The sequence below is a fragment of the Neopelma chrysocephalum genome, unplaced genomic scaffold (genome assembly GCF_003984885.1).
Source record: "Neopelma chrysocephalum unplaced genomic scaffold, ASM398488v2 Primary Assembly neopelma1_96, whole genome shotgun sequence".
NCBI classification, from domain to species: Eukaryota; Metazoa; Chordata; class Aves; order Passeriformes; family Pipridae; genus Neopelma; species Neopelma chrysocephalum.
The window spans coordinates 259,423-280,912 of NW_020897759.1; the positions used below are offsets into that span (position 1 = coordinate 259,423).

General features: G+C 40.3%; 1 protein-coding gene across 5 annotated transcripts in view; it reads left to right on the plus strand.

Annotated features, from left to right (window-relative positions):
* Window positions 1–21,490, plus strand: part of CTNNA3 (catenin alpha 3) — a 428,400-nt gene that overhangs the window by 74,156 nt on the left and 332,754 nt on the right. For all 5 annotated transcript variants that reach the window (XM_027694077.1, XM_027694076.1, XM_027694078.1 and 2 more), the window contains one exon: window positions 17,148–17,411. In XM_027694077.1, the coding sequence (XP_027549878.1) occupies window positions 17,148–17,411 (264 nt within the window). The remainder of the gene's footprint in view (window positions 1–17,147; window positions 17,412–21,490) is intronic.

The window sequence follows — 21,490 nt, forward strand, 5'->3', positions numbered from 1 at the left end:
ACTTAACCTAACAGTAAAGTTTGGGTCAGTTCTTTGGAAATAAATTATTCCTCATTTGAAGGTCGTGCTGTGGCTGGTATTGTTTCCAGCTCAATGATTAAAAGCTTAGTCATCCTCTCCAGTTTCTCCTGGATTGGTGCCCTGTGTGTGGGAACTGAGCCTGAGCTTGGTAGGGACCAAGAGGCCAGGACATTGGTCTGTGTATTGATAAGGAGCCTCTATAAAGAGCATCACAGTAATAATGTTCATCTTTTGGGTTTTTTCTCTTTAAGACTATATTTTTGAAGCAATTTTTCTTTGCACATCAGTAGTAGCTAAAACTTACTTTACTGATTTATCCTCTGAAATCCTTTTTTTTTTTTAATCTGTTTTATAACAAGGAAAAACATGGAGAAGTGAAAGCTTAGGGAAACATGGCCCTGGGCAGGCATGGTTTGCAGATGCTCAGAAGGGTTCTGTGAGGTTCCTTCACTCTCTCCTCCTGGAGAAATGTGTTTAGTTGTTGTAGGTCACAGCTCTCACTGGTTTTCCAGCATTGTGTTAACTTCATCTGTGTCCCACATGGAGCAAGCTGGAGCCCAGTGAACTTCCATTCCACATGATTTTTCATCGAGGGGACAACAGAAAGGCATAGTTTAGATAGAATATGAGGCTGCTTGAAGCTGCACCTTTGCAAAGCTTTCCAAAAACTTCTAATTAGTCCCTGCAGGTCCCTCTGAAGTGCTGAGTAGTCATGTTAGCAAGGTTTTGCACACTGTGGTACTCTCAGGTGCAAGCTCTCAGGGGAGGGAGGAGGAAATCTTCCATCTGTGTTGGAGTAGTTAAGCAGCCTCGTTTGGAAGTAAGGATAATTGTCCTGCTATTTCCAGAGGGGAGTGAGGAGTGTTGCAGTTCCTCCAAGCTGACAGCAAGTCTGATCCTAACCTCTCTTGCACAACAAGTTTGACCCAGAATTTTCACTTGGGGGGGTGTACCTTTATTCAAGCAGTCTGCAAAGCCCCACATCCTGCAGCGATGCTGTCCATACTGCAACCAGGGAGGGAAAAGGTGCCTAGACACTTTAATTGTACAGATAATGAACATTTGTTCCCCTTACCTTGTAATATATTGCTAGTTGGCTGTGTAGTTTTCTCATACTGGTTGCTTTTTCTCTGGCATGTATATCCATTTATACTATTATTTTTGCAATTTACTGGAACTGCAAGTTTAGCCAGGTCAGATAAAATGTATATTTTGGTTTTGCTAGTTATTGTGTAATTACTGTAAATGGTCATGAATGATCAGGAATTTTCCTTGCAGTGTTGCACCCATTGAATGCAACATCCAAATGCTATAGAAAGAATTTTGTTATGATAGAAAAAATCATGTTCTTATAGAGACTTTAAATTGCTTTCTTCTTGATTATCTGAGGAGGCTGTAATTTTCAAAATTCTTTTCCAGGGGAATTATTATAATGTGGTTGGATTCCCTGTTCTTACTGTGGCATTAACAGGCTGAATCAGAACGGAGGTGAACACATTTTAGTGACTTTCACAAACCTGAGTTCTCTGGGCTAGCTGTTTAATGGAGTGCTCAAAAGAATTTCAAATGTTTTGCATTTGGGACATTTTTCTATGCTGAACTGATTGATGAGACTAATTTTAAAACTAGAAGTTGTCATTCTGTGACTGCTTAACAAGGACAAATTATTTTTGTCTAAGTTAGAAGAAGAGTGTCTAAAAAGCAGGAAAAATAGTTAATAACAGACATGCCACAGCTGCTGTGTGGGTGTTGTGAGTTGAGTAAGTATACAGAATGCAGGTATATATGCTTGTTAAATAGCTTTTTGAGATTTTTTTTGTTGTTCTTGTTGGTGTTAGCATATGAGTACAACTTTAACAGAAGAATATTTTCCATGCTACAGTTTCTTAATACAGTTTCCAGTTTGGTCACAATTCTGTCGAGAGAATGAGGGATGAAGAACATTAAGTTGAAGGCCTGGGCAATTTTGAAACAGATTTCTTTGTTTCAGGGGATGGTTCCTAAAAAAAAAAAACAACCAAACAACCCAAGCCAAAATCAAAACAACAGAATAACCTCAAACAAACTCACCAAAAAATCCCCACCACAGAAAGAACCCCCAAACCCAGGAAATACAGGGCTTCTTAGAATGAGATAGGAGTAGTTTTTTATTTGATATTTGATTAGTGTGAAAAATGGTTGAAGGGAAGCATTGTTTAGCTTTGGAAGAATCTGGTTGCGAGGTGCTGTGGGACTGCACGTGCAGAACCTTCTTCAGTCTGTGTCACAAGCTGTGGACTGAGCTCCCAGCCCTGCTGGCCCTTTTAGAGCTTCCAACCAGGCTGGGGGCTTGCAGTGGTCCAGGTGGCTGCTGTTCTCTTTGGGACCACTGTTCTTTTGTTCTCCATTAGGTGACTCCTCTGCCACATGCTATTCTTTCCATTTCTGTAGTGGTTAAAAGGAATGAGATTTCTTTTTTTTTGTTTTATTATTAGTACCATTATTGATGTCCTGAGAATGTCAGGTCCTTTTAGGAAGCCTTCCAAAGGTTGCTGCAGTCCATACAGCCAGGTGGTCCAGCAGAGGAATGGACATCCTTTACCTCTTCTCTTACTCTGGTTCTGTAACATTAGCTCTGTATGGGTCACTGTGGGAGCTCAAACCCAGCTTTCAGCAAAAGGCAACAAAGGCTGACAAAAACCTCATGATCTGGAGGAGCTGGACCCTTCTCACAAGACCTGTTAAAGTTCTACCTTATGGATTAAGCCTGGCTCCAGCAGAAATCAGAAAGGACTTTTTGAGATGATTGTATCAGACCATGTCTAAACCCCTGTAATCCCTCTATCTCTCATGTAATCCTACTAGAAGAAAATTTAACTATTTGGAAACTGCAGCAAAAATTTGTGCAACTCCCCAATTAACATAGCCTGTCCCCTTCATTAACATGTCCAGCCAGAGATGCCTTTAAATTGTGTTCTCGTGCCCAATAAAATATTCCAGTTCCCCCAAACTGGGATCATCTAGTTTTTATTTTTCAGACCGCCACTGGTCACAAACTTAAAATCCATTGCAGGGAGGACACCTATGAAACTCAGTTTTAAAATGCACAAGTACACAACTGCACCTCACATTCATGCTGAAAGAAATTTATATTAGAAATGTTGGAACTTTTTCCCAAAGCTGGAGTAACGTCTGCAATATTGCACAAAATTTGACTATCATCATGAGATACAAAAAAGTTGTTCCCTTTCAGTTGGCAGTTATGCTTCTTAGTTTTGAAGATCAGGTCTCTGAAGGATTACACTTTTAAAAAATTCTGTTCACTTTTCAGAAATGATGTTCTAATAATAATCTAAAAAGTAAATTGATTAGATAGTCATTGAGCGTGATTTATCATTTTAACAGTGAGGTATTGTCTTATGAAAAAAGTTTTAATGCTGCATTAATATATCACAAGAAAGGAAGGATTTCAGAAAGGTTATTTTCGTGTTAAATAAACTTTCCAAGACAGAAGAACTCTACTGTAATTTCTATATAAATGGAATTCACAGTCCTTAAATTATAAGATGATATGTCTCAGCAACCCAGGAAATTATACCACTCATCCAGAATAGTAAATGAAAAGCCCTATGGATACTTTTTAATCTTGGAATTTGTGAGAATGCTGCAAGCAAAATACTGATACTGTAATGAGATGAAAGTAATTAAATTGAAATTAATTGGGCAATATTTAGCTAGTCAATGGAAGAAATGCCTAAGTCAACTCTTAAAAAAACTGATACAGAAATACAAAAGAAGACTGTTCATGTTTTGTTATGGTATTTTATTTGCATTTTTTTTTGCAAAGACAATGGAAAACTATAGGTTCATTAGTAACATGGGATTCATCTCAGAGGAGCAATTGCTCATGAGAAGTGCCCAGTGGCACAAGGTCCTGATGCTTAACTATTCAGCACTTGCTGGGCACATGAAGCTAAGGTTTCTGCATGAAATCTGAAAAAATAAGTATTTAAATCCTACATGTGTCAAGTTGTTTTCAGCTGGATAAATTATTTGGACACAGGAAATGTAGTGTTGCATAGAGTGGTTTGCTTACCCTTGATTTACTAATGAGGCCTTATGAGATGAAATCTAAAACCCCAGGTTGTGTCTGTGGGCTTAGTTTCAGTGATGGGTGCTAACCTCTGATCCCAGTCTGGTGCAGAGGAGGGCAGGGGACAGAGCAGCTGAGGTTTCTGTGTTCTGTGACACTTGAGATGTTGAAATCCATTTCCTCTCTTTCTCAGGAGGGGCTGCTGTGCTTGTCTGTCAAATGACAGGCCCTGAGAAGATCTCAGGCCTTACAAGACCTGTAATACAAAGGCCTGATGGTCATGTGAACTAATCTGCTATATCTGCTATTATTTCTGCTTGTTGCCTTTAGCTAGTCTTCCACCTTTTCCCTTCATTTAGTGTTCCTGCTCTCAACTTTTTTCTCATCCATGTTTTCTTCCTCCTTATTTGCTTATCTACGTGTATTTTTCCCCTCATTTTTGCCTTCTCTAATGTGATTGGGATAAAAAGTCTGACATACAGTCTCTCTTATTCTCAAGAGCATGAGGAGAATATGTGAGGACTGGAGGAAATAATTGATTTATATATTGTGTGGTGAAAATCAACAAACATGTGCTGTGTGATAGAAAGCCATATCAGTGTGGAGTCTTTGGTGGATACAGATAGAAAAACCAGAAGAGCCTACAGCCAGCAAACCATCAGGCCTCCAAAGCCTAATGTGGCAATTACAGGTAATTGCTTTAATTCTGTAGAGTTTTGCTTCTATTCTGTGCTAAATAGCCAAGCTTTTCACCGAGTGACTAACTGGAAGAATAGCACAAGATTGCTTCAATGTGATATCTTATAATTGGTAGGGAGGAATAACTTACTTGCTTAAAGAATAGTTTTTAAAACCAATTTAGAGAAAATTGCTTTTTCACATTGAATTTGTAACAGAGAGTTAAAGTTAAAAAGTATTTTCAGTGTGACAAAACAAATAGGGAAGATCTGGGGATGCTGTTTCTGCTCCTTCACCTTTTGCATCGGGGGTCCACCATGGGGCTCCTTTGCCAGAGCAGTCTCTGAGGACCATGGACCCTAAGTTTTCTTCTCTCTGAAGAAAGTGCCCCAACAATTATGCAATAGTGTTTTGTACTTGGTATTTATTGCTGCAACTTTACATGATAGTAAGGGAAGCAAAGAAATGCAAATACTGTATTTTCTCCAGAAGATACTGCTCAGGCTATATTAACATGGGGAAGAGTGCTTTCCTTAGCCTTTAGGTTGAAAGTACCTGAACCCGTCTTTCCTGTAAACAAACAAAACATCAAATAAGAAAAAATAAGCAGCCCTCTTCAGATATCTGAGGTGAGAAGTTTCAGCCCAACCTATTCATTTGTTGAAGTCTGAACAGCTGAAAGCAGGAGTTTTACAATGGAAAATGTTACACAACCCAATGCAAAATGAGCCAATTTTTTTTCCCACACTTTGTATCTCACGTGCAATTTTTGGTTTATTTTTTTTTAATCAAGTTTCTCCAGACTTAACTGGAAGTTAAGTTCTATGTGGAGAGGGATTAGAGGAAAGATCTATTAAAATATTTCTTCCTCTCAGATCTGTCAGATTTGTAGAATATGGGTAGTTAGCCTTTTACCATGAGAAGTTTTGCGTATCCTTACTAGTAGGAGCTCATTATAATTTGTGTAAAACCACTCATCATAGAAATGAGTGTATTCTGTTAAAGCTTATTTTCCTGAGGGGTTTATAGGAAAAACAGTGAGTTGCTTCAAAGCAAGAATTTGATACTATGGAGAAAAACTGTATTGAAACAAAACCTCTGAACTCAAAAACTTCTCAAGCAGTTTAATTAGGTGAATCTCTGTATGTTCTGATTCATCAGTCTCTTAAGGTAGTAGATGTACTAGGCAATGTTCTCCCATATTTTTCTCACTGTTGAATGAGCTGTTTGTAATACCTTCAGCAAAACAAAATCCATTTGGTTCCATGGATTTTGAAATTACTTGTGTTAATGAAGATGCTATTAGAGGTATTTTTTTTTAATAAATACAGGTGTTAAAATATCTGTTGTCCAAAAAAAAATCAGAAGTTGTTCTCATTTTCTGAATCAAAGCCACAAGCTTATTAGAGGTACTTCCTCAATAGTGAAAAATTCAGATCTGGTTCATAACTTAAAAATCCATTTCTTGGTGTTCACAAATAAACAATCACACATATCGCTTGAGTGGACATGTGACTGTGGGATGCAAACTTTTGAACTTTTTCCATAAAATGAATGACATTGTGCAGTTTTTAGATATTGATTACAGTATTATAGCCATTTTTATAGCTACTGTGTTACACCACGTATTTTTCTAGTGTATTGGGTCATATTCTTGGGCTGGTCACACTGGTAGGGATGCATCCTGAGAAAAACCCAGCTGTGGAAACCTTTGCACCTGAGATTTGCTTCCTGTGGATTTGTGTAGCATAGGCCTGTGGTGTAGTAGGAATAATCTCATCAGAGTACTGTCCTTTTCTCATCTTCTCAAAGCATATGCTATGTAAAATAGAACGTGCTAATCGTTATATTGTTACACAGTTATTTTTTAAAACTCTTTTGGTGTTTATGCTTTTTGAACTTAGTTTAACAGTGGTAAGAATTCAATGGTGTTCTGCACTGACGTGCCATCAGGGAAGATGAATAAAATTCCTAATCTAAATAGAATCTAGGTAAGGGTAATTTCTAATTTTAATTGGAATGTTAAAAGGAAGAAATCAAGTTCTGTATTTGCAGCATTTCTTGACAGATACTGATGCTGTAAATTATACAGTTGTTCTTCCTCTGTATGGATTCTGTAGTACTCACAGCGATTTATAGGTCCAGAGTGCAGCTGCTGGAAGTCATTTATTCTCAGTTCTGTATTAAATCTATCACATATAAATGCATTAACATTCAGTACAGAGCTCAAGGGCTTATGGCAGTTTCCTTCTCACTCTGAGTTGCTGTCCTGGTGGAAGTATTTGCAACATATGCAGAAAACAAAATTTAAAAACTTAAATTGATATGCAAGGGGAAAACAAACAAAAGAGAGGATTGTCCATGATAAATGCCTGAAACCATCTCTTTTTACAGTTTAAGCTGAACAGCAAAAACAAAACCTACTGCTAACAGTTCTGAAATTGGTAATGCTAATAATCTTGTTTTGATGGATTAGCACTTCAGTACCATTTACTTGAGTGCCACTCTTTTTGCATGTCAATTGGACATGTCTTCAAGTTACAGAAACTTAATATTCCCTGCAGTGTTTGAATTGTGTGCATCTTAATAGAGTGTGAGAGGCTGTCATTGATTTACTTGATTCAGCTCGTTTTAGTTTTGGATTTTTTTTAATCAGAAAAAAAGGAAATTAGAGTATTTTAAATATTTGGGAAATATTTGTAATTAGCGTTAAAAAGAGTTAAACTCTGTCTGGAGTTTGACAGAAGAATAGAGGCCAGGGCCATGAATTGAGTATGTAATCTGTGAGAAAATAAGGGTTGGAACAAGCTGCCTGATGTGGGTCCTGTATCTGTTTATTGTTGATGGTTTTCCATCTGTAATACTGAGATATTAAATGTAGGAATATTTCTGAGCAGAAACTTGTACCTAGGGGCACTTGAGCTGATTTGTTGGAGAAAGAGATCCTGAACTCTTGTGGCAGACGGAATATGTTCTGACATGATTACTTGTATAAAAAGAAGACTAAACCAGAACAGGCCAAATGTGAAAGATCTGTTTGTTGTCTGTGAAACTGTATCAGTGAAAGTGCTCGTGGAACATGTATAACATGATCTTCCAGCACTAATAGTTTTACTGGGGTTATTTCTACGTAGCTGAGTACCACTAAGGCAGAGAATGAAGCAAATTTTCAATCTAATAAATAGCTCCAGATCCTTCTGATTTTAAAACCTCAAAAAAGAAGCAAGTAAAAATAATCACATATGGTATTATGAGGGTTTAATAGAATTGTGGAAAGAAATACTTGTGGATAAATGCCATTCTGCTGCATTTTTCAATGAGTCAACTTCCACTGAAAAAAATGCAGGCCAAAACATTTTTGGAAAGCTTTAACATCTCTTGTCTGTGCATTGTACTCTATATGAATGTTGGTCTTTATATTTTCCCTACCTTCGAAATAATTACGGTATTGAGTCTTGCTCAATGTGTTTTACTTTGATTTTTTTTTTCTACAAATGTTTACAAAATAGTTTTAACCTTTTGTTTCTCACAAATGCCAGTTTTCAGATGTCTTTACTCCTATGAAAGAAGTTAGGTCCTACTTTGGTGCATCTTTTGAACTACCTGGTTCATCTGCAAGCTCTGCACTGTTTGCCTTTTACTTCTCAAGTGTATTTGCACAAATTCCTTGTCTTTTGAAAACCGTGGTAGGTTGCTCTAATATGAAGTTCTACATTAAATTATAAATTATCTTGACTGCTGGAAAGATGTGTCATTCTCTGAACGCTTTTCTCACAAGGACAGATGTAAACCAGCAGATTATTTTGCTTAAGGTGTAAAATGGAATTTGAAACAGCATAGGTCAAGCTATGACTGACAGATACAATAGGCCTTTGAAACAAATGGTTACACCTACCATCTCTTCAGCTTTCTGGGAAGAGATCTATCTCCAAGCCATGTTAAAAACCAAGCACTGAAAACCAAGCAGGTTTCGATAGGAAAAGAAAATTATGCCATGAAAACACTGGACTTCTGAACTTTTTAAACTGTGTTTGACAGCAGCATAAAGAGAAAGTATTCCTTGGGTAGAAATGTTAACAAAGAAAAAAATTGCTGCTTTACTCATTAAATTACATGAGAGGACTCTATGCTGCTGCTGCCCTACTTTTGAATGCCTCAACACTGGCTATCCTGTTTTCAAGTGCCTGGAGTCAAGTGAGGTTGGTACATTGTGGACTCCTTCCCATCCATTATTTCTTCATCCTAATCTTCCTTTTTCACTCTTTTGTGTTGTATCTCTCCTGTTCCCTGTTTTTCTCTCTCTAAATGAATCTGTATTTCTGCTGCATTTCCTCCCTCTCTTTTTCCTCCCTTCCTTTCCCTCACATCTGTGTTAGCTTTTCTCTTTCTCTTTGATATAAGACCTTCTGGAGGTTCCTAACTTCGAGCCCTTTCCATGATAAATGGTTCCTGCTCTAGTTCTAGGCAAGCTCATTGATGAAAAATGTGACTGTAATGGTACTAGGATAAAACTTTTGTGAGCTAATATATTAATTTTTAGAGGGAAAAATTGCTTTGCTACCTTCCCCAATCAACTACTTCATCTAGGAGACTGAAAGTTAGCAGCAGGATATTGGAGTGCAGGGACCAAATCCTGAAATAAGGATATGGAAGTGACAGCAAGGAGTTGCTCGGTCATCTGTAACTGGGCCAGAATTTGCCAAAGTCTAAGGCACAGAATACTGGGGAATAGTTGCAGTCTGATGCAACTATTGCTGACTTTTCTCTTTAAAACTCAAACTCTTTGATTTGAGTTTTGGTGTTTGTGTTTTGTTTTGGTTTTTTGTTTTTTTTTTTTTTTTTGTTTTTGGTTTGGTTTTTTTTAAATAATCCTACTGGTTGTCCATTGTGGTGGAACTTCCAAAAACATCGTTATGTTTCTGTCCATTTTAATGACTCCTTGAGTCTATTGGTAGCCACCCCAGGGTATTTGACATGGTTGCTGTGAAGGACGCCCACGGCAACAGCCTTCTCACCAGGCACTCCGTGCTCTCAGTTGTGGGCAAAGCCAGCCCGTGGGGACACAGGCTGGGGGCCGGGTCCCATCTTTCTCCCAGTGGGTCAGTCGCAGACAAGCAACATTAGACAACTAAAGGATTTTATTTTATTCAGATTTTATTTAAAAAAAAAAAAAGCTGAGGATTAGTGTTTGTTTTCTGTGTAGGCACCACCGTATGGAGGACCTGGAAGATGGAGGAGCTCCGTCTGGAGTGCTCCTTAAATACCCCACGGGCAGGGCGGGGACTGCGATGTCATGATGGCCCCTGGGCACCTGAGGTACCACAGGGTCACAATGGCCCCATGCCCCATGAGGATCAAAGGAAATTATTTCCATTGAAACAAAATCCAGACCCTACATGCTGACCAGACCCATCCCACAGGGAGGTCTGCTGCCTTCCTGGGGCCCGGGTGAGGGATATTAGTAGGAGACTCCCTGAGCTAATCTGGCCCTCTGATTATTATCCACTGCTGGTTGTCCAGGCTGGCAGTGATGACATTAATGACAGAGGTGCCAGGGTAATTAAAAAGGACTTCAAGGCACTGGGTCAATTAGTTAATGGGACAGGAGCACAGGTGGTGTTCGCCTCAGTTCCTGCAGCAGCAGGGGTGAATGAGGAGAGGATTAGGAAGACCCATCTTATCAGTAGGTGGCTGAGGGATTGGTGCCACTGGTGGAATTTTGGTTTTTTCGACCGTGGGGCAAAGTCTATGGTACCCAGTCTGCCAGAGTCAGATGGACTTCACCTATCGAGCAAGGACAAAAGGACTCTAGCCCATAAGTTGTCAGGGCTGATCAGAAGGGCTCTAAACTAGGTTTGAAGGGGGAAGGGATTAAAACCAGACTCTCCAGAGATGAGCCTAAGGGTGGAAAGCCAGAGTTAGAAATGAAATCAGCAGCCCAGCTGATGCACCAATGCACCCAGCATGGGTAACAAATGAGAGGAGCTGGAAGCCATCGTGCAGCTGGAAAGCTGTGATGTAGTCGCTGTCCTGGAAACATGGTGGGATGACTCGCATGACCGGAGTGCTGCCATGGGTGGCTACAAGCTCTTCAGAAGGGACAGGCAAGGTAGGAGAGGTGGAGGGGTGGCTCTGTATGTTAGAGAGTCTCTTGACTCTGTAGAACTTGAAGTCAGTAACGCTAAGGTTGAGTGCCTGTGGATCAGGATCAGGGGGAAGGCCAACAAGGCTGACATCCTGGTGGGAGTCTGTTACAGACCACCCAACCAGGGTGATGGGGGTGATGAATTATTCAACAAGCAGCTGGAGGGTGTCTCAAAATCACCAGCCCTTGTTCTTGTGGGTGACTTTAACCTGCTGGATGTCTGCTGGGAACTCCATGCAGCAGAGAAGAGGCAGTCTGGGAGATTCCTAGAGCATATAAAGGATGATTTCCTACTCCAGCTGGTAAATAAGCCTACCAGGGGTGGGGCCCTGCTAGACCTGCTGTTCACAAAGAGATAGGGGCTGGTGGGAGATGTGGTGGTCGGAGGCCGTCTGGGGCACAGTGACCATGAAATAAGAGAGTTTTCAGTACTCTCTGTTGGGTTAAGAACTGGCTATATGGCTGGGTCCAGAGAGTGGTGGGGAATGGTGCTGCATCCAGTTGGTGTCTGGTCACTAGTGATGTCCCCCAGGGATCAGTGTTGGGCCCAGTCCTGTTTAATATCTTTATTGATGATGTGGATGATGGGTTTGAGTGTACCATTAGCAAATTTGCAGATGACACCAAGCTGGGGGGGGAGTGTTGATCAGCTGGAAGGCAGGAAGGCTCTTCAGAAAGAATCTGGTCTGACTCCAACGGGATGAGGTTCCACAAGGCCAAGTGCCGGATCCTGCACCTTGGCCACAACAACCCCCTGCAGCTCCAGGCTGGGACAGAGTGGCTGGAGAGCAGCCAGGCAGGAAGGGACCTGGGAGTCTGGACTGACAGGAAGCTGAACATGAACCAGAGTGTGCCCAGGTGGCCAAGAAGGCAAATGGCATCCTGGCCTGGATCAGGAGCAGTGTGGCCAACAGGTGATTCTTCCCCTGTACTCAGCACTGGTGAGGCCACACTTGGAGTGCTGTGTCCAGCTCTGGGCCCCTCAGTTCAGGAAGGACACTGAGGGGCTGGAGCAGGTCCAAAGGAGAGCAACAAGGCTGGGGAAGGGACTGGAGCACAAGAGCTGTGAGGAGAGGCTGAGGGAGGTGGGGCTGTTGAGCCTGGAGAAGAGGAGGCTCAGGGGAGACCTCCTCACTCTCTGCAACTCCCTGACAGGAGGTTGTAGCCAGGTGGAGGTCAGTCTCTTCTCCCAGGAACCAGCAGTAGGACAAGAGGGCTCAGTCTTAAGCTCTGCCGGGGAGGGTTTCATGGTTAAGACTGTTATCTGAAGTATTTTATGATTTGGCTTCCCATTTGCACTGTTGAAAATTTGGTGAGCTCATCCTGAATCTCCTTTTGACCAAGTTAAAGCAGAGAAAAGGAATACTCAGTTATTTATACTTAATGTTTGCTTCTTTTTCCTTGTAACAGTGGGCAGACTCTTTGGCTGACTTTAAAATGCAAAGCTATAGATACAAAGTTCTGCTGGGAACCTCAGTCCTGTAAATCCATTTCCTGCTTGCTCTAAGTTGACTGAAAGATATGGATTTATAAAGACTGCTGAGTCATCTCAGAGGCAGAGGGTATTGCTTAGTCTTATGATAACATTGGCATGGATTTGTACTTTAACACTTCACATTTTGTGTATTCCTGCATATGGCTGATGCAAATGAACTGCCTACAGTTTTAGCCATACAGCGTATATGTATTTTTCGTGTGTTTATATGGTATTTCTGTACTCTGTATACATGGTGTAGTATAGTGATACCACTATACTACATGAGACACTAAGAATTGCTACTGACTTCTGAAGTCAGAAAGACTTTTTTAGTAGAAAGTTAGCTTGGAATTCCTCACAACCAAGCTTATACTATGATGATGCTTGGTAAGCATAGGTTCATATTTTCATCTCCAGACTTGGTCAGTCTGTAAGATACAGTTCTGAAAATGGCTTCCTTCTGTGGTGCCTGCAAACGCTGTTGTTTTGGGGATTGTCAGTGTTTTTGGATTGCCTGTCTATCAGAAAAGAGAAATGAGAAAGGAAACATTTTTATGATTCTGAAGTGTAACAGTATTAATTTATTTCATCCACCTGTTTGGACTGGAAAAATCTCTGGAAACCCATGTATTTAAAACAGACAAACAAAATGCAAATGAACTGGCTTTGGGAACACAGGTATTCTCTGTGAAGGAGTAGATGATGTCTTTAGGAAGAGTTTCCTGTGAGTTTCCATTTCTACAACACCAAAAGATCTACTAGTTTGCTTTCTACAGGTAATGGCAGGATTTTGATTCAGTCAGAGACAAATGCACAGAGGTATGTTAAAACAAATTCTGCGATTCAGTGCAGTTCTGAATATACTGGCAAACTGTCACAGTCAAGTCACTGCGAATGCCTGTAAGAGGAACTTTAGTAGTCAGTGTAGCACAAATCTATGGTCTAGTGATGTCTCAGGAAAGTTTGTGTGATGAGGCAGGTTGGGGGGGACAAGCCGTGAGGTCAGTCCGTGGATCCAGGTGAGAGACAGCCCTGTGGTATCTCAGAAGCCCCGTGGTGACAGGGCCAGGTGGAACTCAGGAGGTCAGTCTGTGGGCTGGGTCCATGGCCAGGGAGGGGCAGCTGTGGCTGAGCTGGAGCCCAGCAGCCTTATGGCACAGTTTGGAGAGGGACTGAGGGTCCCAGGGTGTGTGGAACTGGGGCTGCAGGGCCCAGGGATGAGCGTGGCTGCAGCTCCCAGGCGAGGCGGGCCCTCAGGGGTGGGTGTAAGACCTAAAACCTGTATGAAACCGTTCTCTTGGCAGAACTGCCAAGCTGAGAGAGCCCTGGCACTCAGTGTCAGCCCCAGATCTTTTTCACTTTCTTGTCTGTGAGATGCTTTCTTCCGCTGAATAGGACAACACAGTGCTTATGAAATATGTAAACTGGAGCCTTGCCCAGATGAACAGCGCGTGAATGCACTTGGAAGAGTTTGAGCTTTGTTATTGTCTTTCATTCACCAACTGCACACAATTTGGCAGTCAGTTTTGACTGAAACCTGAATGCTAAAGCCCAGGTTTAAGCTGTGATAAAAACTGATGCTTTTGTCTCCAAGTTCTATAGTAGTATAAAATTGTGGGGGTTTGTATGCCTGTGTTTTTTCTGGATACAGAATTTGGTTCAATAACATCTGTCTCTGAAGAGAGCAAGCTTCAAGGGGAAGTGCAGTGCACTTGGTTTGAGGCTGTCTGTGTGAAGCTGGTGTTGGCTGCAGCTGGTGCAGAATAGGGCTGTTTGATTTGTACCCAAAGTGATGCCCAGACCCCATGAGTTGTTCAGGGAAAAAGAGCTGACTTCCTGGTGTTTTGTGCTGTCAAACCTTAGATATATTATGTGTGATAAGGAACAGGGTTTTATTTTCTCTCTTTTTTTTCTTCTTGTTGAAGTAGTGCAACCAATGCTTAACTGTGAATGTAGTTTTCAAATTTTCCATTCAAAGTCTTCTTGTCCATTCACCATGTTTAGCTGGAACAATCCACAGCTGAGAATCTGGGACTCTCCATTCATTTTCCATTCTTGTCAGGGACAGTCAGGTATAAGAAAGACATAGAAGTATGTCCTGGTAGGGCTGGGACAGCAACCTGGGGAAGTGTCACTGTACTGGACCTCTTAGGTCAGCAGTGGTTGGAGATGGGATTATCTGTGATCTCAGCTGGTCTCATATGACATATCTGACTTAGTATGGAAAAACACATGTCAGACCAGTGGGCATAGTCTACTACTCTAAAAGAAGTTAGAATAAGAGGAAAGTGGTAAACTATGAAAATAAAAAGTAAAATAGCCTAAAGTTCAGTGAAGTAGCTGGGTGAACTGCAGATTTTTGTAGAGACTAACTTCCTTCTTCAAAGAACTGGTTACATTATTCTGATAACCCACATCTGCAAAGGTTTGATAGAGAAATCACTCCATTTTAGGTATTTTTGGTCCATTTATGGAGAAGATCAGTCTAGATTATCATCTGTTTCTTCCTTTTTCACATGAAAAGTCTTGAGGAAGTAATTCTTCCTCAAGATGGAAAGGAACCATGGCCCTACAGCTTCGTTTGGGGCTGCCCAAGGCTCAGAGCTGAACAACAAAATAGTGATGGGTCTAAGCTTTTTTTTAAATTTTGAACATGTTATTGAACAAAGTGAGGCTGTTCACAAGTGAATTTATCAGTGCTGTGACTCTGAATCTCTACACAGTATTGTGTGAAAGAAACTATTCTGTGTTTACTTAAAAACATGAACTTGTTGAACCTATTTGACTGTTTCCAGCCGTGTTTCCAGATGCCCTATTACTGACTGCTGTTACTAGCTTTGTGCTACTGGCTTATCAGTTTGGGATTTCTTATGAACCCCTTGATCCTGGTTAGACAGTACTGTTTTAGAGGGAAAAAGTCACTTTGAAGGACTTTCAGGTTTGACTGTTTGCATATGATGCAGCAAAGTAAGAAATGGTTAATAAATAGAAGGTGGCTAGACTCAAGTATTGTATCTCAACCTCCTATTGTATCTTGAGGTCTGTGGCTTCCTTGCAGCACCAGGAGAAATGAGGTTAGTGTGCTGTGTTGTAATATAATTGTAGGAAGGATAGATTCACTACTTAGAGCAAGAGCCTGTGTTTAAAAATAAATAACACTCTTTGCTGAAAAAGTCCAGTGCTCTGGAAAAATTGCAGATGCTTTACTGAGGCTGGAGGTGCAGTAGTATTTGGATTTGAACACACTGGGCAATGAAGTCATTCTTGCAGAGTGGTGATTCATTGATGTAATGGTTTATTAAAAATGTTAAAATCTGTTATGTGTTAATACACTCAAGAAAACTCAGTTTTCTGATTCAGATATCAGCTGTTTAAACCATTCTCTGACTCTGTTTAAGGCTCCAGCTCTCTCATTTGTTTGTTTGGCTTTTACTGTATGCCTGAGATTTCCAAGTTAGCCTGGGGAAGTAAGATGCAGTCTGATGTCCAATGCATATCTTGGAGTAAATGAGGTTTTAAAAACATAGGACTGGTTCATTTAATATTGAATGGTCTTTTCTTCAGCCATAAACTTACAAACTTTATGCAGTGAGAAGTGGGTACTGTGGTGCTTTTGTAAATAATGCATATAGAGACTGATGCAACGCAAAGGAAAATTGGACTTCAGCTTGCTTTAGGGTAGCCTTTGGAGAAATTTTGTATGCATTGTGTTGTTCATTCTTCCTTGTGCCTCTTCTCATTGTTTGAAGCTGGTGCCACAGGCTCTGATGTGCTATTTTACCTTCCTTTTTTATTTTCCCCCTGAGTTTAACTATCTCCTTCACCCAAGCCATTTTGCAAATATCTGCTAGTGTTTCTCAAAGGGACAGGATGCAGAAGGAGAGTGGGAGAAAGTCTAGAATAAACCAGAATGGAACAGGAGGCTCCTTACAATCCTGATGTTGACTGTGTGGTTGTCCCAAAGTCCATAACTTTCAGCTTTCCAAATAACAACTCCCAAGCTTGATTCCTGGAGCCAGTTAAATTTGCCTTGGTAGCTCTGTCCAGCTGTGTATCCTTTGTTATCTGGGCTGGTGGGAGGCAGTAGAGTTTCAAGAAGATATGGGTGGAGAAGGGAGGAATAAGATGAGTGTGGTAGGATCCCTGAATGCTTTAAGTGTGTACAGAGCAGGAAGAGAGGAGAAACAGGCAGTAATACTTCAGATATGGCTTGTCTCAAGCACATTTTCAATTTTCACATTTTCCAGGCTTCCCATTTCCCAGGAATGCAGGATTCTTATCCCTGACCTGTTGTTCCTTTCTACGGTGTGCTTGGCACATAGGCTGGTGGGGCAGGGAAGAAAACCCAGGAAATTTGTTTAAATGCAACAATTACACTATGCCTGGCTTCACTCTGCACCTCTGTCCTTCTCCATTGCTTATGAAGAAAGATTTGTCTGGGAGGAAAGACAGCTAATTTCCAGGCCAGTTTTCTCAGAGAAGAACTGCTTAAAAACAAGTAAGACCCGGACAGTTCATGGTGCTGGTTGTAAGCCACAATAAAAATTGTGGTTGTTTTACACAGACTTGGTTCATTTCTCATGGCATAAAGATGATTCAGTTGTAAGTACTGTTATAGCCCATTTTCACAATCTTTGATGAATTTAACTTGATGTTTCCTTAAACAGAGTAGAGGTAGGAAAGAAATTGTTTATACATTACTTGTCAGTTTTGAAGTGCTTTTGGAAATAAACAGCATGTTCTTTTGCTGACAGGATTTGAAATCTAGCAGTCAGCGAGACGAGATTGCTGCAGCACGTGCATCCCTGAAGGAAAATTCCTCTTTCCTACATTCAGTATGTTCAGCTTGTTTGGAACATTCAGATGTTGCATCCCTTACAGCCAGCAAGGATTCAATTTGCAATGAAATACAGAATGCTCTCAATGCAATTTCTAATGCTTCCCAAGGAGTTGGAAATAAAATGGAACAACCTACGTCTCGCAGAGCTACTCTTGGAAGTGCACTTGATGAGCTTGAGGTATGTAAACCTGTGAGACTACAATGTTTTTGGAAAAATGTTTTTTTTTTTTTTAATAACTATTGATAACATAAGTGGTGGGCCCAAGGGCATTAGAAATTGATGCTCTGCTTAGTCTGCAACTAAATAGTATCACTTGGAATTGTTTCATTGAGAGGGATCGCTCCCTTCAGAAGAATTTGGAATTAAGTCTCCAGTATGTTCAACATTTGGCTGAAATGGAAGGGGAAGAGTTAGTTCCAAGTGTGTTGCTAGTGCTGGAGGCAGGTGGGTCCTTGGTTCGTGGGCAGAAGCCATGAGTTGAGTTTACTAATCAGTGATTATGAGCTGGCAGTGATCACTGCTCCCTTGACTGCATTTGAACCAGTACCACACAAGGTGAAGTCCTTTCCTCTGTCATTCTGTAATTTATATCATTGAACAATTTAGAAACCTCATCTGCTTATTATGAAATAAAGTGACATAACCAATATGCTTTCACAAATTCTGTGCTTCTGCTTCCATTATTTAAGCGAATACTTGGAGAAGGGCAGCTCTTTCTCTACTCCTGGTCTCATCCTAAGCTTTTGTGTGGAGCTTCTCCCTTTTCTTGTGGCTGCTCTGGCTCTTACCAGTGTCATTTTCCATTGTCCTGCCAAAACTGGTGAAAGATCTCCTGTAGATGGGATTACAGACCATGATCCTCATCTGCTGTAACTCATGTAGGCCCAGACCAACAAAAGCAATGAATGTTTCTAAACACATTTGCAAATATTTGTGGTTTTGAATGTGAATTCTTGGGCTTAGCAAATCTCAGTCTCAGAACTCCAATATTGTTGATATATTTTCAGAAGAATTGGTGTTCTGACTGATGGTGATGGACTTTGCCTAAAATTTTCAATGGCAGATTAAAGAAATACACTGAAATATCACACAAATTTGGTGGTGGCAGGTTATTGACCAAAACAGACCTCTCAGTTGTGCTTGAAGTTTTTTCCTCCTGAAGGAACAGGCTACAATAGCACATTACCTGTCATCCCTCCTTGCTTCTCACACTGGATTTTAAAATTATAGTTTCTAACATATTTTCTTAATAAGTAGAAGAAAAAAAAGAAACATTTAAGAGTAATACATGATTTGTAACAATGAAGCTCTGAATGACAAATGTATACTTTAAATGAGAGCTATTATTTACCTGGTTTACTTACAAATTTTTAAAAAAAATTTGGCAAAAAGGTTGCATTTTCTGACCACAGATGAATTCATCTTGACTGTATGTGAGCAGTACCATTTAAATAATTTAAAAAAATGTAATAAAATTTATTATAGTTCTAAAATTTGAGATTTGTGATAATCAGAAAATGGAATAATAGTATTTTGCATTGAATTTATTTTTATTTGGAAACATAAGAACATAGAAGTCTACCTGTTGTAAAAAACCATTTGCTTATGGAATTTTAAATATATTTTTACCTAAGTGCCACAAATGGGAATTGAAGCTGTGTGAGTTAGATAAAGCAAAATTTATAGAGCATTTAACTTAAAATGATTTTAGGAATTAGATAGTTGCACTCTTCTCTCTTTACAGACAGTTCTATTGGCTAAGGACCTGAAATAACCTTTGCTCTATCTTCTTGTTGCAAATCCAGTGCCATGAAATAGATTGATGTAGTAAATAGTCTGTTGGGAACAAATCTCATTAAATGTTTATAGTGTGGAAATATATCACAGAGCCTACCCAACGATCTAGTATCTACATGTTCTGCAATGTCATTCTTCCTTTGCCAGTGCTGGCAGTGTGGAAGTTATTAAAGATTTAGAGGTGAGGAAACCACCAGTAAAACTAGAGCAGCTAACCCTTAAATCAGTAGATTCTTAGCAATTCCTCTGAAAGGCTCCAAATAACTCCTGCGCCGTTTATAAATAAACACAAAATTGGAACTTTAAAATTTAATTGCATATTAAGATCTGTGAGAAGAGTGTGTGAGTGCAGATTAACTGATGCCTTTCCCTGCTCTTGCATCTTCTGAATGTAAAGAGATTTGTCACAGAACGATCCAGGTCTTGCATGCCTGACTCTGTCAGCGTGTTCAGCTGCTCTGTGGTCCTTTAATGATGTCCAAAGGCTGTAAATCAGTCCAAAACTTCAGGAAACAGAACCAGGTTTCTGGATACCTGTGATCCCTCTTTTTTCACGCATCAGAAGTCCAATGAGGGAGAAAACAGGGATCTAATCACTCCTCTTAAATGCTCACTTAAGAGCTCAGGTAGCTGAGCACTCTTTAGCCTCTTAAAGCGGAACTGCAGGACTGCCTGTTGCATGACTGGTGTCTCCTCCTTGGGTCTTTTCTGCACAGATTTACTTATAGATAATTGATGAAATTGTTTGAAGAATTTATTCTAACTCATATTTTCCTGTTTACTGCTGCCTAGATGTTTCTGATTATTTAGTGATGGACCACAGTGGCTTTTTTGTCAGTGCTATTGGTCCATCTTGGCATGAACTTTCTACAAACTGTCTCCCAAAGGAAAACGTTTCTGCTCCTGTTTCATCTGAGATTTGAAGGCAGTCATTTTTCTAGCTAAATGGCTAATGGCCTGTAGCCTTTAGGTGTGTCTTAATCTTCCACAATCAGTGAAGCTGTTTTTTAATGCAGTTACACTTCAATATTGTACTTGGCAGGTGTGTTTTGCATTACAATGGACATTGTACATATAGCTTGGCATGAGGGGACTTAGTTGGGAGCTTGACAGGAAAGTTGCTGCTCCAGGACCAACTGGCAAAAATTCAGCTGATGTGAAGTACCACAGAACACTTTGGTATTAAGGTCTCTAATTGTGATTGAGGGAGGCAGAGTTTCAAATCTCCAACTCCTTCTTCCACATCAGAAATGAACGTCCTGACCTCTGGAACCGACTATATCTTAGAAGATCTTCCTTTGTCATTCTTAGAAGATCGTTATGGATGAGTCTTTTCTGCATAAGATTAATGTGAACTTATCTCTTGGATATATATAATTATATATAATTTTAAAATGTAAATATTTAAACACTAATGGCTAGTTCTATGCAGTTTTCCAAATATATATATTAATGTGCTAGTTATAAAAGTCGAAGCTGCTTCATTTTTAATTTTGCTATGTCTGGATATAGCTGAAGTAACAAAGATCTGAATAATGGAGTTGTTCGATGCTTGTTAGGCAGGAAAACATTTCCTACTGCTGAGAACTATTTGATTCTGCTTTTAGAGTTACGTATTCTTACTTACCGAGATGACAGCTGAAAGGGATTAATTTCCCCTGCATTTCAGACTTCTTAATGGCACTCCATACCACTTTCTTACAATTCCCCGTACTGCATTTCCCTAATTTCCTGCCGTGTCTGTTGTGTTTGAGATGTGTAGTAACTCAGCTTGCCTCCAGGTAAACGAGGTGCAGCTTTCCTTTGCTTCCAGCCATTCTCTCACTATTGTAAGGAAGCTCAGCAAAGAAAAGAAAAGAACAAAAAAATGGATGCCCTATGCTAATACTTTTAATCTGTCTCTAAGTTCTCCTTGTGGACAAATGGTATCGTACTGCCTTCACTCTTCCAGAAAAGTGTCCTCAGGTTCATTTCCTTCCTTCTGTGGAAACAGCTGCTACAGGAAAGGAAGGCTTTTGGTGACAACACTGAGAGATGGATTGCTGCTCCCATCGGGCCTGACTCTAGATGTTGGCAATTAAGAAGTTGCCTGCAAAAGCAAAATGACTTCTTGTGCTGTGGCCTGGAAGAACCAGTTTGGTTCCATCCACTGCCAGCAAGAGGTTAGGGAATGTAGAGTTATTCAGAGCAGAGGAGCAAACCTCCTTCATTCTGTCCAAATGCTCTTTCTTTCCTTTGTATTTTGGCCTTCATGGCAGGGTCTACCAGGCCCTGGCAAAATTTCAGCTTTTCTTCCCTCTTGTTTGGAGAAGGCAAAAGTCAGCAATTTTTTTTTTTAAATGTTGAGTCGTTCTTAACTGGCTCCAACTTCTGCAAAAGAGGATGAAAGCAGTGAACTGCCTGTTTGCTTTCCTCTGTCTTTGAGAGTGGGCAAACTATTCTATCCCAGTTGGCTTTGG